Genomic DNA, 16,502 nt, shown 5'->3' with positions numbered 1-16,502 from the left:
CACACGGGAAGATTCCGGCTGTGCCAGGGCCGGCGGGCAGGAAGCAAACCTTCAGTTCTTTCGGGATACATCCAGCCTTTCCCGGTGAGCCGGGAGAGCATCCCCCGGGAGAGCCGCGGTCCACCCCCAGCCCCGCGGGGCGGAGGCGGCGGCTCCTCCCGGCGCGGGCAGGCGGGGCCCGGTGTCCGCCCGCCCCCGGAGCCGGAGCCCGGCGGAGCTCGGGGTGTCCCCGTTCGGCGGCGACAGCAGCAGCCGCAGCCATGAAGTCGCTGTGCCTCGTCACCGTGGGGGTCCTGGCCATGACGCTGCTCATCGCCAGCATCTCCCTGCTGGTAGCGCACGTCTTCCAGACGGTGGTGGATCTGCAGGTGAAGCAGGTGAGAGAACGCGGCCGCGCGCCCGCCCCGCTCCTTGTTTACCGCCTTATTCCCGCTGAAAATAGCCCTGGGAGGGAGGGAGCGGGCTGGCTCCTTCCTTGCACCAGCCGTGGTTGGGTGGGCAGGAGCATCCTCGGGCAGTGAACGCCCCCGTGCCCAGTGACAGCTCCCCCCCCCCGGGCAGTGAACCCCCCCTGCCCTGCACCACCCGGCTGGGCTGGGGCTCAGAATGGAGCTCACAGTGCACTGGCCCCTGGGCTGAGTAGAGAGTGGATGAATATGCATAAAAATCAGCCCTCTCGAGGCTGTGGTGCAGCAGCTGTAGCGAGGAGGCCTCTCCAGAGCAGGAGCACATGGGGGGAGCAGGGGACACCAAAAGCACCCTTCCTTTTTGCCATTCCTGTTATAGATTTCTTGCAGCCTGCTCTGCTGCTCCGTTTACAGCTGCCTCTGGAGCACGGCCAGAGGTGCCATGGGCTGAAGCACGTGGTGTCTCTCAGGCTGGGTGATGGCAGCAAGGCATTGCACCCTGTTGTTGTACGCTTGGGGACATCCATCCTGGCCTTGCTGGGGGTGCAGAGCCCCGCACTGTTCCTGCTCTGCCTAGGCTTTTGTTTCTCTCCTGGAGTGGCTCCATGCATTTATCTTGTGCTCCAGTGAGAAGGGTCAGCTCTGTTAGGAACTCCCTGTGTAAATAAACAATTATTTCTCTTCCTGGCCTGAGGAATATCATCTTGGCTCTTCTTCTGACAGAGAGACCAGCATTGCGAACAAAAGCAGGGGTTTGACAAGTGCTGTCCTGTTAACTGGTGACCAGATCACCTGTGATCTCCTAACCTACTGTTCTTCCCTTTGGGCCGTGGACAGGGAGTATTTCCTGCCACAGAAACTGTGTTGTCTTAACTTAAATCAGTTTGGGTTTAGTGCCACTTTAGGTCGGCAGTGAGCTTACAGCAGGTCGTGGCGCTTTGAGATGTGCCCGTAAACTTCAGCAGAGCTCCATCTCCCAGGCCTTGGCTCTCCTTGGGAAGGAGTCTGCCATCCTCTGCCTCCCAGAATTCTACTGTCAGGTCTAATTCATCCAAAGAGCAGCGGGGTGAGAGCGGTGGTTTGGTGTAGGACTGCCGGGAATTAGGCGTGATCCTCCTTACGCGCATTATCTCCTGGCTGCTGCTCCTTCCCCGGAATGGGGGGTTATGTAAGAGCAAGTTGGTGTTCGCTCAGCAGGGCTTTCAGTAATGCAGGATAAAGTTTCCAGAGCTCAGTCCTTTCCTGCTTGCTGCTCTCCGGCTCGTCCTGGCATAGGTCTGGATTGCAGGGAATGAGGAGCGCTGGCTCCCCCGCCGACTGCCTGCTGGCCTTTTCCAGGATCCACACCACGCACAGACTGTGGAAGTGCAGCTCACAGCCCCAGAGCAGTGTGCTCCCAGTCACTCTGCTGATCCGGCTGCTTTCCACATGTGCTTTATCCCACATGAGCTTTTCCTCATTCGTGTGCAGTCTAGAAAGCTGCTGTCTCTTGTGTAACCGCGTGTGTAAGCTTAGAAAACCTTGTGCAAATAGACAAATCTCAATTTGCCTTTGAAATGGGGCAAGACCTCAGCTTTTGCAAGCAGTTCCTGTTCCTTTGAGGGCTTTCCCAGCCGTCCTGAAGCGGAGCTGACTCGCAGGGAAGGGCTGTCTGTGCAGTCTCAAGTGCAGCTGAAGTGCAAGACTTTATTTTGGAGCAGCTGGAGCCCCTGTGTGTCCAAACCCAGCACCTGTGAACCACTGAGGATGGCTCTGCTTTCAGCAGGGGGTTGTGTACAGCACCCTTCCAGCCAAAGGCAGGATCTTGGATACAGAGGGGGTGTGGGAAGAGTGGGAAATCCAACCAGGTGTCAGACTTCACATCCCTTTTAAAATCCCCAGGCAGATGTGTAGTGACAAGGACAGTAGGAGCACCTTTCCCAGAAGGTGTTCAAATCATACCAACTTACTCTTTGTTTTATTTGCAGTTTTATTTTTGTGGATTAAAAGTGCCATCCCAGATCAGGTGTCCAATACCTGTTTGTTATCAGGGCCTAGCACCTGAAACTCCAGAAAATAAGGGGAAAGAACCTATAATGAACAAGAATAAATCAGCTACCCCCAGGAGAAAGGCCTTCTCCACAGTGTTGCCTTGTTCTCTCTGTTGGGTAGATGCCTATGTATTTGTTGCAATAAATATGCTCTTCATGAATATAACCTAATATTTTATATAGATGGATATGCTGGTCTGAACACTTACCTGATCACCTTAAAAAGTTGCAATTAAATTCTGTCGAAGATGAAGACATGAAAGCACATCTTGGAATTAAAATGTTTTGGAGTTCCAGGGGGAAAAAAAAATGGAATTTAATAGAATGTTCAGTACCATTTCCCACCATCGCTACCAGTAAGTTGTATTTGGGTGGGAAAGCTCCCTTTTCATTTCCTGTGTGTGAAGAACAGTCAAGACAAGGAAACACTGGTGAGTGAGAGAGCTGCAAGTTCAGGGCTGGCTGGTAAATGCAGCCAGCAGGAAGGATGCTTTGCAACACTGGAAATGAGCATGGACTCCACTCGTGAAGGAGAAGCCCTGATATCCTTGTAATATCATGTGAGAGACCCAAATATCCCTGGTAACAGTTGGGGAAAATCAGAAGAAAAGAGCCTACCCTATTTCATTATTTGGGAGTTTTTGGGAGTCAATCTGAACCAGCTCTAAAATAACATTAATTTTTGTGATGTGCACAGAATACATGGGTTTTAATCCTTAGGGGAAACCAGTCTGCAAATGCAAAGTGCCACCAGCTGGGTTGGCTTTCACTGCCATTCAGCAATAGTCCTGCCATCTCAAGATCCTGCCAATAAGTTTGCCTTTGAAACAGTCTTCTCTTTATCTAATCCTTCAAAATTAAGGTCTGCATAGAGAGAAAACGGCTCCTTAAGTGGGAAGGCCAAGAATGAGTCCTGAGGCAACTGTGGCTGATAAGACCCCATAAACAGCGACCAAAAGCTGGCAGCTGCCCAGCCTGCCCTGCTTTTGAGCTTCCACTTACAATATTTGACTTGTTGGCTCTGAAGAATAAAAAGAACAAGTGTTGATGAGACCCATTTAATTGCAAATCATTTCCCCCCCCCCTTTCTTCCGCCTACAGGTGATGTGGTTTTCAAAGACAGAGTTTTCTTTGTGCTTATTCCTGGAAATTCACTCTGTGAGCCAGATTTCCCTTCGTGACCACTGCAGCAGTACCAGTGTTATTACTGGGTGAAAGGCCTTGATTTTGGTGGTGGTGATGCTTCATGTTTGGGGTGAATTTGTCTAAAATGGGATGGTAATAAAATGAGGGATTGAGGCCTCTGTTATGGAGCAACATGACAGGAGTGTTTGTGACTTTCTGTATAACTTGTATATGCTGATAGATGAGGGAATTAGTCTTTCATTTCCCAAGTGCTCCTGTTATAAAACAATGATTTATAGCTTTGCTTTTGTAGGGCCACATTTTATTGGTTACAGAATAGACCGACAGGCCGTGGGTCTGGAGATGCATGTGCTGCCATTGCTGTAGGAAAGTAATTAAAGGCAGAGGGCAAAGAATCTTGGCACTATTCCAAGACCTTGGAAAGGTATGAATCGTAGGACACGTACAGGAAAGGAGTTTCTGTCGCTTGCAGGTTTTCCTCTGAAAAACAAAGCCTGATTGCTTTGGAGACAGAATCTCACGGAATTCCTCCCTTTCCTGTAAATATCAGCCAGCATCTACATTAGCATTAACAGCTAATCTGTCTTTTCTCTTGTTCCAGGGGGCAGTATTGAAGAATGGCACAGAAACCTTTGAAGCCTGGGAGGACCCTCCTCCCCCAGTCTACATGCAGTTCTACTTTTTTAATGTGACAAATCCTTTGGAAGTGCTCCAAGGTGCTAGTCCTCTTGTAGAGGAAATAGGACCATACACCTACAGGTGGGATCCTTTTGCTGTTTTCAAGTGTCATGAAAGCTGTTGTGTGTGAGGAAGCCAAAAGGTGGGATCCAGAACGCTTGGGATCCCATTCTAGGGGAAAACCTAGCTGTTAATGTGGGAGGGAAAGCTGCTCCAGGGGGGCATTGTCACACCCCACCCAGCCAGCACTGACACTTGCAGCCAGTTGCAGATGAAGCCAGTGACTTCTGTCAGATTTTGGGCAAGGTTTTGCTGGTGTGCTGCTGTTCCTCAGCTGCTGAACGAAGAGGAAGCTGTTTGCATCCTGGCCTGCTGTCTTGTGAGAGGAAAGACAGTTGGGTGATGTTTGAGAGTCTGGGGAGAGGAGTGTTGCATAAAAAGAGTGTGACTCCTGCTCACTCAGGAATTAGTTCCCAGCCAAAGTTGCGCAATCCACGTTGGTGAAATGCGGCCAGAGAAGCAGTTGGAGTGGTGCTTCGGGGATCTTCCTCAGCCAACCCTCACTGTAAAACCTGCTTAGGTTTTAGAGTTGTCTTTTCCTAAGCTGCAAAATGACCAGAATCTGTTGGTATTTCAAAAAAATGCTGGGGAACGAAAGCGAGAGCCTTGGTTCTGCAGTATCTCCTGCCTTTCTGTTTCTTCCCTCCCACACCTCAGCTTTGTTTCTGCCTCTGCCAACAGTCCTTTCCCCTATCTCCTCTGCATTCCAGTCCTGTGTCTGTTTAGGCCTGGCAAACTCCACGTGGTACTTTGGCAAAATCCCTGGTGTTACATAAACCATTAGAGCCGGAGAAAAGATCCACAAGCTTTCAAGTTCCTAAATTTTCCCTTCGGTGTTTGTAGTGTAACACCGATCCTTGGTCAGCAGTGCACTCTCTGTGTCTGGAGGATAAACAGGGGCAGCTACAGGGCTAACAGAGCTGCAGGAAAACACACAGGCTGGTGCTCAGTCCCTTTGCCAGCTGCTTCTTTTCCCTTTCCTCAGCTCCCAGTCTGTGCCGGCTGTCCCGCATAGCCCGGTCTGGGAAGCTGCACCTTATCCGTGAAGGAGCTCCATGGGATGGATGGGGCTGGTGGTGTACTGGCCGGGTTGGGCCGTGCCTGAGGGAAGGCCCAGCCTAAGCTTGGTTTGCTGGGAGAGCCTTTCCCTGCATCCCACGCCACAGCCCCAGCTGTTTGTGTGTTTGTGTGAGGGAGGGAGGGAGGCTGCGCATTCCAGTTGCTTCTGGCTTGTTTGCTTAGCGTGACATGTCTGGACAGGATTCCCTGGTGCTGTGCTCTGTCTGATAGAGGAAAGTTAGGAAGTGGAGCGCCCTTTTCCAGCAGATCCTTTAATCCCTGCCTAGCTGTCGCTGCAGCAGCCTGTCAGCAGTGGGTGGGAGGAGAGGAGGCGTGTGGGAGCAGAGGGAGCAGGGAGGGATGTTGCAGCCATACTGCATGCTGGAGCCAGGGAATAAATACCCAGCTGCTCTCACAGGCCCCATGTGGCAAAGCACTAAAGATTCATTTAGGTTTAGCATGTGGCAGAACACCCCATGAAGCGCATGGCTCCGTGTTTTCATAAGCCAGGGTGTTTGGGAAAGGCTGGAAGTGAACTGGGCCAGAGAAGCAGAGGAAAAACATCCGGTGAGCGACAGAGAGGAGGTGGGAGGCCTCAATGGAGTCTCTTCCTGCAGCTCAGAGTTTTGACCAGCATACATTGCAAAGCAGTTGGTGCAGGGGTAGATTCTGTAACAAAAATGCAGTCGTGCTGGTGTTTTTAAATCATGGAAGTTGAATTGGCAGCATGTAAAACAACTAATTATAAAGTGCAAGCTGCTTATCTGCCCAAGCCTGCTGAGTCCCAAAGAACACTGAAATATTGTCTGGTCTTGCACACATTTACAGCTTTCTGTCTTTAATATCTGAGAGCCTCCTACTCGTATCCCTCATCAGGGAGTATTATTTTCCTCTCCAGAGCTGGAAACGTGTCTCAGGTTACCCCCGGCCTATTTTAGGAAGGCATTTCACAACTGTCCATTTCCATCCCCTCAGTTCCAGCCCTGGGGTATAAAATAGATTGCTGTCCAAATCAGGTTGCCAGACCAAAATGTTGCTGGGTGGCAGGGATGCTGAAAAGGGGTAGATACGCTGTTTGGGTAAGGAGGATGGGAAGTGGTTGGTTTCTAACAACAGTAGTTCTGTGGGCCTTTCCAGTTTGCTTTCAATTTGAAGGACTGGAGCAGGGTAATGCAGCCTGTTGTGAAGCTGCATTGCTGGATGTGGTGCAGCCAGGATAGAATCTGGGATCTGAACTGAATGCAGAACAGCAGAGCACAGGGGCTGGCACAATAATTCACCCTCACGTCTTGTGACTTGACGTTTACCCAGGCAGCAAAGCAACGAGAAAGTCGCTCTTGAGTGAGTGCAGGGTTAGGAAATACAGGGTATTGCTCTTCATGTGGGTGCCATGAGCAGCCAGCCTTTTGCCATTTCTCTTTTGGGGTTTGCTGGAGACACGTGTGTGGCTCATGCTGAGCCTGAGCCAGCCTGTTCTGCAGAACTTCAGACTTCTTGTTCGTAGAATGGTAATGGCAGTGAAAATTGAATTATGCTTCTGACATGTGTTTCGGGGTAATTAAGGCCTGACTTCCTCATTAAGCCAGCAGGTAGCAGTTGATGTTTCTTGCCAATTGGACTGGTTTGTCAGCAATCCTGAGTTCTGTTCTGCTGTCTGAATACAGGAACAGCAGCAACCTCCCAGGCCATGGGTAGCGCACAGCAAAAATGCAGTCGACTTTCTCTCGTGTCCAGGATTCCTGCCTGAGCATTAGAGGAGAAGAACTAAAATGTGTGTTGTTCTGTGGTTGTGTCACATGTCATCCCAGAAGTCCTAGTGCCTAGTGCAGTGAATCCAGCTGAAAGATTCTGGTAGGTTCTTAGGTCAGGGCACTGAGACTTACGTGGAGCCTGCATCTGCCTGGGAGTGAATTATACCTGCAGCAAAGAGGCAAAAATTTCATTTTCAAACTGTACTTCAAGGGCAGTCCCCTATATGGTGCCTCCAAATCCTTCTGTTCCATCTGAAATTGTTCTCCTTCCTTGGAGGTTTTTAAAGATGAGGCAGAAAGATGAAATGGAATTAACACATGGGGTGGCATTTTTGGAAGTGCCCCGTGAGGTCTGACTCAGCTCACACTGACACAACGAGGAGTTTGTGTCAGTGAGGGAACCTACTCCCAAAGCACTGAAAATCCCACCCTTTCTGTGCTCAAAGCACCAGAATAGCCATAATTTGATTGCAGTTAATGCTGTGGGTACTTGTTTAACTTGATTAGAGAACTCTCTTGTTTTTCAGGGAATACAGGCCAAGAGTCCACGTTCAGTTTTTGGACAATGGGACCAAAGTGTCTGCTCTGAACCCAAAGACTTACGTATTTGAACCTCAGAAGTCAGTCGGAGACCCTGAAGTGGACCTGATCAGAACAGTAAATATTCCTGCAGTGGTGAGTTCTCTTTCATTCCTGCTTGGAAATCATCCTGGCACACTTCAGAAGGAGCAGCTCCTTGCTTCATCCTGTCCCTGCCTTTGTGGTAGATAAGTGGGACTGGAGAACAAGAGAGGCAGCTCGTGTCTGGGGCAGGTGCCGCTCTCAGTTTTGGGTTGGGCTGTGGTGGGGTTCTTATTTTGTTCCTCCCTCCCCTCACAGCTCTGCAGGGTTGGTGCTGAGAGCTGGCAGAAATCAGGCTTGCTGGTTTGCCATGAGTAGGTGAAACTAGGGAATTTGCAGTGTCAAGTGCTTAGGAGGATCTTTGACTTCTGAATGGGAAGGTTAGGAATGCCCGGGGGTATGTTGTCAAAATTGCAGAAGTTGCCTCCAAGTCTGCTGCTCAAACTGAAACAAAACCGCAGCAGAGGAGTTTCAGACAGGGCTGGATGAAAAGGGCCTCTCAGAGTGAAATGAAGGTTAAAAGATGCACCCCCAAATCGTGTTAAGTGAAAGAAAGTATCAATTTGGTGAGCAGAGGCAGACCATTATTTTGGTCTCAGACAGGATTAACATGAGAACAAGCAGATCTAAAGCTGTCACTGCTTCCTGAGGAAATCAGACTGTACTCAAATACTCAGGTGTGTGACTAAGCCTTTACTCCCCATCCCAGTTTAATTTACTTCAGTTACAGGCTAGTCATTTCTACTCTTTCCCCAGCTTTGCCAAAAATGTCTGATTTTATGAATGGCTACAAAAATGCCCTGGATATAGTCGTAGATAGGACTCAGCCTACTGAAAGTTGGAGACGGTGCAGACACTGTGTTTTCAGTTCCTCCCAGGCATCTCAGTGGTGGTCAGGATTATCTCTCCTTCAGATTTTTGGCTGGGATGTACTGTAATAGGCAGCAGGAGAAGAACTGCAGGTTGGTTTGCCCAAAGAAATGCCCTTCTTTCGTTACTGCTCATTTAAAGACATGTTGTAAAACAACACTGTCAGCTGGGAAGGAAATAAACGTTTGCATTTTGGGGCAGTGAGTATCCTGAGACGTGTGCGGTGCCGAAGCGTGCCGGCCTTTGGCTGCAGCTGGTATGACTTGCTGCCCAATAAACCTGACCATGGCTCCCTCGTTCCAACCCCCTGGCAGACTGCCATGGAGTGGACCAGGTCGACCCCTCTCCAGTTTGCCACGGAGGTGCTGCTGCTGCTGTACCAGGAGTCGCTGTTCACCGTGCGCAGCGTCCACGAGCTGCTGTGGGGCTACAAGGACCGGCTCCTGTCCACCATCCACGTCCTGCACCCCGAGATCGACCCCGTCTTCGGGCTCTTCAATAAGGTACCCAAACGGCCAGACCTGATGGTGCTTTAGGTGGGGAGCAGTGCCACTGTTACAGAGTCACTGTGGTCAGCCAGCTGGGAGGGATGTGCCTGGACTGGAGCTGCAGGGGTAGCAGGATGTTCCCTCTTCGGTTTGGCTGTGTCTGGGCACTGGCTGTGAGTGTTTTATCTGTTTATACACTTTATCAGGTATGGATAAGCTTTCCAAGGGCAAACCCTTCCACTATTGCCTGGATAACACGGGCCTTGTGGGGCTGGTTGTGCAAACTCCTAGAAGATTTTCCTGACTAATTTCCTTAGTAATGCATTGAAATTGGGTGTTATTTCTGTGCTGAAGCCATTTTGGTCCAGTCCCCACGTGATATTGGGTTGTGGGGACTCCTCGTTTCTCAGAGATGTCTGCAGTGCTCAGGTTATTTTCTGTGGGGTTGTTTTCTCGCTGAGGGCTGTTTTTTCAGGGCCAGTTTTCAAAGGGAGAAAAGGCTCATCTGGTGGTGTATTTCCTGCCCTTGGGAGGTGTAAGAACCTTGCCCAGTTGCTTCCACCTCGTTCGTGTTCAAGGTGGAGTTCAATGAGCTGCACAGACCTCAGGGGGAGTCCATCGCTCCCGGGGTGGATTTGAAGTGATGGCATCTCAAACTCCTGCCAGCCCCTTGCAGTGGCCAGCCAGGTGTCACAGGATGAGTGGAGGGACTGAAAACTCCTGCCTCTGTTTGCAGATGAATGGAACCGATGATGGAGAATATGTGTTCCTGAGTGGGGAAACGAACTACCTGAACTTCTCCAGGATTGTGGAGTGGAAAGGAAAAGAGTAAGTTTTTCAGCGTGGTGTGGCCTCTGTCAGAATCTGCCCCTTGCTTGCCTGGCACCAGTTCAAAGAGGCTGGAGATGCAATTTAAACCCCTTTGAATCCCTTTTCTTGTTAGCAGAGCTGAGATAAGAGGACTCAGCGCTGTGCGGGTCTGATTCTCGTTTGCCAAGAGCTGGCATTGCCTGACCACTGCACAAAGATCTTTTAACCCTTGCTCTCTTTTCTTCCTTTCCTTCAGGTCCCTGAGCTGGTGGACAACAGAGGCGTGTAACATGATCAATGGCACAGATGGGACATCCTTTCACCCACTGATTAGCAAAGATGAGAACATTTACATCTTCTCTTCTGATTTCTGCAGGTGAGGAGAACACACCTTAAGACTTTAAAGCAGAGCATTTATATCCATTTCTCCTGAGGTTTGTTGTTTAGACTGGTGTTTTTCCTTCCACGATTTCATTTAACAGTTGTGGTGTGAGGGATGAGAGTGTTACAACAAAAAAACCCCCTATCTGCAGCAAGTTAAGGATGTGCTGTTTCAAAATGAAGATAAGGGGAAAATTTGGAAGCTGAGTGGAAAGACAGACTGGACTGCCTTGCAAGGCTAGTAACAAGGGGAATGGAAGGATTTATGTGAACCTTCTTTCCTCCCAAATCTTCCTCTGTCCCCTGCTTTTTTTAGAGAACCCACTTTGCCCTCTTCAGAGAATCATGCCTTGATGCCGTTTGAAATGCAACAAGAAGCAGAAAATCCTGGTGTTTCCTTCCTTATGTTCCACCTTGTCTCCTCCCTCGCCCGTTTCCCGGTCTGTGGAGAACAAAACCGATCCAAAATTAGATGTGTGTTAGTCTGAACTCGGGACTAGCCAAACCTGGGCCTGGCTTTGCTTCCTTTCAGGTCTCTCTACCTGGTGTACGACAGCTCGGGAGCCGTGGCGGGCGTCCCCACCTACCGCTTCGTGCCCTCCTCCATGGTCTTTGCCAACACCACGGTGAACCCGGACAACGCCGGATTCTGCATCCCGCCGGGAAACTGCCCCGGCACCGGGGTCCTCAACGTCAGCATCTGCAAGCAAGGTGTGTCCCCAGGGAAAACTTGGCTTGTCCTGGAGACAGGGAGCCGCTGCTGGTTTTGTAGCTCCAGAGTGGGCTCATCCCTGCGCTGTAAATGGCACAGTGGCAACAGTTCTGAGGCCCTCAAAGACTTCCCTGAAACCTGCTCTGCCTTTTTTTCTTTAGGTGGTGACTTTCTGTGTTTTTTCATTCCAGGTGCTCCGATATTTCTGTCAGCTCCACATTTTTACCAAGCGGATCCAAAGTTTGTAGAGGACATACAGGGCATGCATCCCAGAAAGGAATACCATGAGACTTTTCTGGACATCAATCCTGTAAGTGCAGCCTTTTTTTCAAGGGTTCTGTGGACGAATCCAAGCACCTCCTTGGATTGTGTGTATCGATTGTAGTCCCATTGACCTCAAGGAATCTGTATCAGTTGCATGATGCTGGATGGAAAGGGAGAATCCCTCTGGGCAGTTTGGGTCAGCTGTCCTGTCCCTGTCCCCTCCCAGCTTCTCACCCACCCTCTGCCTCTGGGAAACACAAAAGGCCTTGAGGCTGTGCAAGCACAGCTCAGCAATCACTAAAACATCCCTGCGATGTCCTGCTACCCAGCTACTATGGAGCAAGTGAATTCTCTCCCAGCTAAAACCAGTACCACAGTGACCTCTACGCCCACACACACACGAATGTGGGTCGAGGAAAAGAGCACAGCCGTGACCTGCCTGGCTCACAGAAACAGTGCTCTGACTCATCGAGCTGTTATGTGCAGCTAAAGCGGGGGGAAATTCCACAGTTCTCCTCTTGAGGTCTAGTGCAGATGCTGCTGGGTGTCTGGTTTGGTGCCAGGATCTTGCTGTGTTCTCGTAGTTCTTATTCTTTCGTGTTTACTCTTGGTTTTTTTGACGCTGCTCTCTGTTGTTCCCCAGCTGACAGGGCTCGTCCTGCGGGCAGCCAAGCGCATGCAGATCAACGTTCACATCAGAAAACTACCTGAGTTTTTGTAAGTGTTCCCTGCTGCCTGGTGGATGTCTCAGGGCTGATCTGGCATTCAGAATTAATTCCATCTGCAGTGCCCAGATGGAATATTGGCTGGAGAGAGCAGGTGTGAGAGAGGGAAATCCAGCTGAATCTCAGTTACAAGAGGCAGTGTCCTCTCTTCCCACAGATCCAGTAGATTTTGCAGTTCCAGCTGCAGAGTAAAGGCAGTATTCAAGAAGGGCAGGTAGATCAGGTACAGAGAAGTGTCTTGACTGTAACTGCATTGGTATCAGAGAGAGAAATCTTTGCACTGCAGCTTTGGCAGTCAGGACAATCCTGCAAATGGGAACAGTGTAGAATCCCAGGTCACATGTGAGTAAAAATCCCCATTTTTATTTGATAGCAAGTGTGCTCTGCCGGTTTTCTGGGTGTCCCAGTGTGAGGGGCATGTCCCCAGATTGCAGCTCAGCTGTGCAGAAACACAGTCCCCTTCATCCTATGTCTTCCTGACACCTTGTTTTATTTGTCACTGGTGCTGTGTGGCAGCTATTCCTCCTACTCAGCTGATGTTTACTGGCACAGCTTGGCTATAACAACTAAAAAGCATTTTATCTGGCCAATCCCCTTGGGAGAGTCAGAGATGTTCCTTCAGAACAGCAGCACCTTGTTTCCTAGTGCCCAGGAGCTGCCACAGTAACAACTTCTGCCTGAGCTGGGATTCCATGTGTGCCAAATGATTTTTGCTGCTGTGCCCGTGTTGCTTGGACAATAGTTCCTGTGTTTTACAAAAAGGAGTAACCTCCAACGTCAGCTTAGCTTCACATTCCTGCTGCCTGGCACAAATCTGTCACTCAGTTAGGAATGAACTCCGTGTGGATCCCTCTCATTCTCTCCCCACCAAATCCCCAAAAATGCCACTGCTCCAAATCCAGAACGTGTGATTCACCTCGGAGGCTGAAGTTGTTTTACCCCAGTAAGGGAGGTGAAAGCCAATGATAAAAAGCAACAGCCCAGAGGTTTTTTAGGGACACTTTCCTCATTCACTGTTCTATCATAATCTGTCTTCACAACCCTCAAGCTGAAAAGCTTCCAAACCGTAATTTTTGGCTGTTGTTTTATTTTTGACGCAGTGAAACGGGCAACATCCGAACTCTGGTTTTCCCAGTGATGTACATAAACGAGGTAAATAGCTCTGTCCTGCCCTGGCAGCCTTGTGTTTGTGCTTGCAAAAACACCCTCTGTGAGCCAACCAGAAAAGAAAATGCTGCTTTCCTTGTTGTTTTATACAGCGACAGGTAGGAAGATGTTGCTGTTTCTTATCTAACACCCTCCTGCTGCTTGTTGACCATAGTATTGAGCTCAGCCCTGCAAAACACCCTCAGTCAGACATTCCTTTTGGTTTCAAAGGAACTGGCCACGAGGAAAAGGGGGATGCTCGGGTGAGGAGGAGGGAATTCACAAGATGACATCTTTTTTTGATCCCTCTTTTGTGAATGTTCCTGTGCTGTGGTTGGACCACTGAATTAATTGGATTCAGGGAGGACTCTAGGGGACTACTTTTCATGATGCACACCAATATTCCAGGCCTGTATTAGTCCATTCCTAATCCAAAAGTTAAACATCCCAGTTTTCCTTGGAAATACAGACCAGGTGATCCCTCTGGCCCCTGGAAGAATTCTTGGAAGGGGAATATGTCAGGATGCAATGAAGCGGTGGTGGAGAGCTGTGGGAATGTTGTTTCCCTGCCCTTCACAGAAGTGATCTTATATAAAGAACAGAAATAAGTTCTTTCTCTTTTTTTCTTCTTCATCTCTCTGCTCCAGAGTGTTCTGATCGATGAGGCCTCTGCCAGCAAACTCAGGCACGTCCTGCTGGAAGCCAGTGTTGTAACTGGAATCCCCTTCGTAATCATGGCTCTAGGGATTGCCTTTGGGATAGTTTTTACTGTGCTGGTGTGCAGGTCCCGGGGGACAAGTGAAGAGGTAAGAAGCACTTGGACTTCCTTACTGCCCAGCTGCCTGTATTTGATATTCTTTTGGTTGATTTGACCCGTTTGGTGTCTCTCTGCACGCGTTTTTATATGTTGTTTTTGTTTAAAATGACCTTTCCAGGGAGGGGAAGTTTTAATAGACTCAGAATAAACACGCCAAAGCAAAGGAATGGAGTTAATCTAAGAAACCTGGTAAGGCAGGTCGTGTGTCTGTGCCTAATTCCCCTGCCAACAGCAGTGAAAAAATAAATCAGCCTGTCTAGAGGACCCTGAAGGATAACATGCAAAAATCTGAGGGCAGATTAAGTTGGCAATCTGTCAGTGTTCTCAGTAGAAGCAGCTGCGTTGTGCCAGTGGATTGTTTCTGAATTTATGGCCAAAGGACAGCTGAATTTCACAGACAGCAGCCTGAAGAGAGTTTTCTCTGAAGAGTTTGTAAATCCGTTTTTCTGTGACAGAAAGGTTCTGTCACAAGGTGACACACTGGCATTAACGTGCTTGTCAGGGTGAAAGCTGGTGCTAAAATTTCACCCTAACAGGCAAGTCAGTGGGGTTCAGATGACACAAACTGTGGAGCCTTTGTTTAGAGAAGTACTGGGTACTCTAGGAGGCTGTTTTGTCCTTGTAGTTGCTGTGGGCTTAGTGTGGTCTTGTGTGTTTAGTGTTCCCTGAGTGCTGCCTTACAACCTCCAGAGCACCCAGCCACCCCTCTGGATCAGTGGGTCCCATCACATCCCAGTGGAACTGTACTCCAGGCTCCTTCACAGGAGAGGCTGGTCCTTTTTCCTTGGAGCTTTGGAGCCTGCCTGTGTTATCAGCAGCTCAGAGAGTCAAACTGTCCCGTTGCCCGAGGCCTGTCCCAAGCATTCCTGCCCCACCCTACATGTACAGCTCTCCTGGATGTGCTGGAACGCTCCACAGGGATCAAAATGACAAAGGGGTACCTACATTCCATGTTTTTTTCTGCTTTGCTTTAGTTGCTTTTCCTGCAAATAAAGGTAATTCAGCAGTTTGTAGCTCTCCTTGTGATCCCCCGGGTGGTTCTGGCCTTCCGTCCTCTGTCAGGTGCTACAGCAGGTCCCTGCCCAAGCTGCCACCCACCCTCTGGTGCTTTTTTAGGAAATTGTACTTAGCAGTAGGAGCCAAGAGCTTTTCCCTTCCTTGCCTGGGGTCTGGGCAGCCCAGCTGGAGGCACTGTGGTGTGCCACCTTTAAACTGCTGTGGTTTTTCTCTTCCAGAGTACTGAGGAGGAGAGGTCCCCGCTCATCAGGACGTCTTAGTAGATTTTCTTTACCATGTGAGCTTGGAGAATGAACTCTTAGAGCTGAGCTAACACCAACTACCACTTCCCAGCGTGTCCCCTGCGGAGACATGGCCGTGTCCACATCACTTTTTGTGGGACAGAGCTGGAAGAGAACCCGCCCCGTCAGCCAGGGAGGAGGCTTTTCTCGCCAGCTGCTTTAAAACTCCATTTTAAAACTGCTCCAGACCCTGCTTTTCTCACCCCTGCCCTCTGTGTGTACACATGGGGGGCCATAACCACTGTGTGGGCGGCAGCACACCGGCCTCATTCCCTACGGAAACGACACGGGAAGCCTCTGCAAACGGCCCTCTGGGAACACAGCAGGCTCCTGCGTGGCCCGGGGACAAGGGACAGTCCTGCTGGTGGTGTCTCTGCTGTAACTTAGTCCCGAGTGTTTGTTACTCATGTCCTTTACAGCATTGGTGTGTCACTAACCCCAGCCAGAACTTTGTGCAGCGCCGGCGGCTCCGGGTGGAACCAAACGGCTGGAAACGCTTTTCCACACCCACCTCCCGGCTGTCCCCACCCCGTGCATGTTCGCCAGGCTTTCGTCCTTGGGGTTTGGGGTTGTCCTTCAGCTTAGAAACCCACGGCTCGGCGTTGTTCCTGGGGCGGGGGGGCACAGAGCTGGGGGTTTGGCCTGGGGGTTTGGGGTGAACTGGGCATGTTTGGGATGGGAGCAACCCTTCCGTGTTAAACATGGACGGGGGCCCGGCAGCTCCTCGCACTGTTTTTTACTTGTCAAGCACAAACTTGTTTTAAAAATCACAAGTGTTGTTGGGTTTTTTTTCTCCCCCGCCCCCTCAATTAAAAGACTGTTCTCGTGTGTTTCCATTAGACAGTGAAACGTGTTTTAAAAAGGTGTTCTTGTCTTATGACCAGGGGCATTTTGGGTTTCCGCTGGTTGGGTTTGGGGGGGTTGTCCTGGCTTGTGCTCCGGTGTTATCCCTGCGAGGTTGGTGGGGGGCTGGAATGGAATTCCCGGAGAAGCTGTGGCTGCCCACCCCGGCGACTGCCCAAGGCCAGGCTAGACGGGGCTTGGAGCAACCTGGGATAGTGGGAGGTGTCCAAAGGAGTGGTGCCGGGAGGGGGACAGCGGGAACTGTGTTTCCAGAGTGAGAGAATCCAGGGAATCCCGCGGGAGGGGACGCAGGGATGGGGAAATCCCGGCCTGGGGCGACCTGTAGCTGAGAATATTTTCGCCCGCGCGATAATTTTTAATCCCTGTTCAGCCCAA

The 16,502-nt window shown here is 50.1% G+C and overlaps 1 protein-coding gene across 2 annotated transcripts; it reads left to right on the top strand.

Moving 5' to 3' along the window:
* Positions 1-160: 160 nt before the first annotated feature.
* SCARB2 (scavenger receptor class B member 2) lies at positions 161-16,112 on the top strand. Of its 2 annotated transcripts, XM_027741178.2 has the most exons (13): positions 161-377; positions 4,185-4,342; positions 7,659-7,806; positions 8,937-9,125; positions 9,847-9,938; positions 10,177-10,296; positions 10,834-11,012; positions 11,205-11,323; positions 11,921-11,994; positions 13,103-13,154; positions 13,796-13,954; positions 14,084-14,154; positions 15,201-16,112. In XM_027741178.2, the coding sequence occupies exons 1-12, from the start codon at positions 261-263 to the stop codon at positions 14,111-14,113; spliced, it is 1,437 nt and encodes a 478-aa protein (XP_027596979.2). In that variant the 5' UTR covers positions 161-260; the 3' UTR covers positions 14,114-14,154; positions 15,201-16,112. The 2 variants fall into 2 exon arrangements, with proteins under 2 accessions (XP_027596979.2, XP_027596978.2); XM_027741177.2 differs by lacking the exon at positions 14,084-14,154.
* Positions 16,113-16,502: the final 390 nt, after the last annotated feature.

This window comes from Pipra filicauda, unplaced genomic scaffold, assembly GCF_003945595.2.
Source record: "Pipra filicauda isolate LSUMZ 115617 unplaced genomic scaffold, ASM394559v2 scaffold347_size1265977_pilon, whole genome shotgun sequence".
Taxonomy (NCBI): domain Eukaryota; kingdom Metazoa; phylum Chordata; class Aves; order Passeriformes; family Pipridae; genus Pipra; species Pipra filicauda.
The sequence above is the reverse complement of the archived record's forward strand: the minus strand, read 5'-3'. Positions and strand labels throughout refer to the sequence as shown.

Coding starts and splice junctions, on each gene's coding strand:
- SCARB2 (XM_027741177.2), top strand. CDS start 261: ATGAAGTCGCTGTGCCTCGTCACCGTGGGGGTCCTGGCCATGACGCTG. Junction 9,939..10,176: donor GTGGAGTGGAAAGGAAAAGA/GTAAGTTTTTCA, acceptor CCTTTCCTTCAG/GTCCCTGAGCTGGTGGACAA. Junction 11,324..11,920: donor CTTTTCTGGACATCAATCCT/GTAAGTGCAGCC, acceptor GTTGTTCCCCAG/CTGACAGGGCTCGTCCTGCG.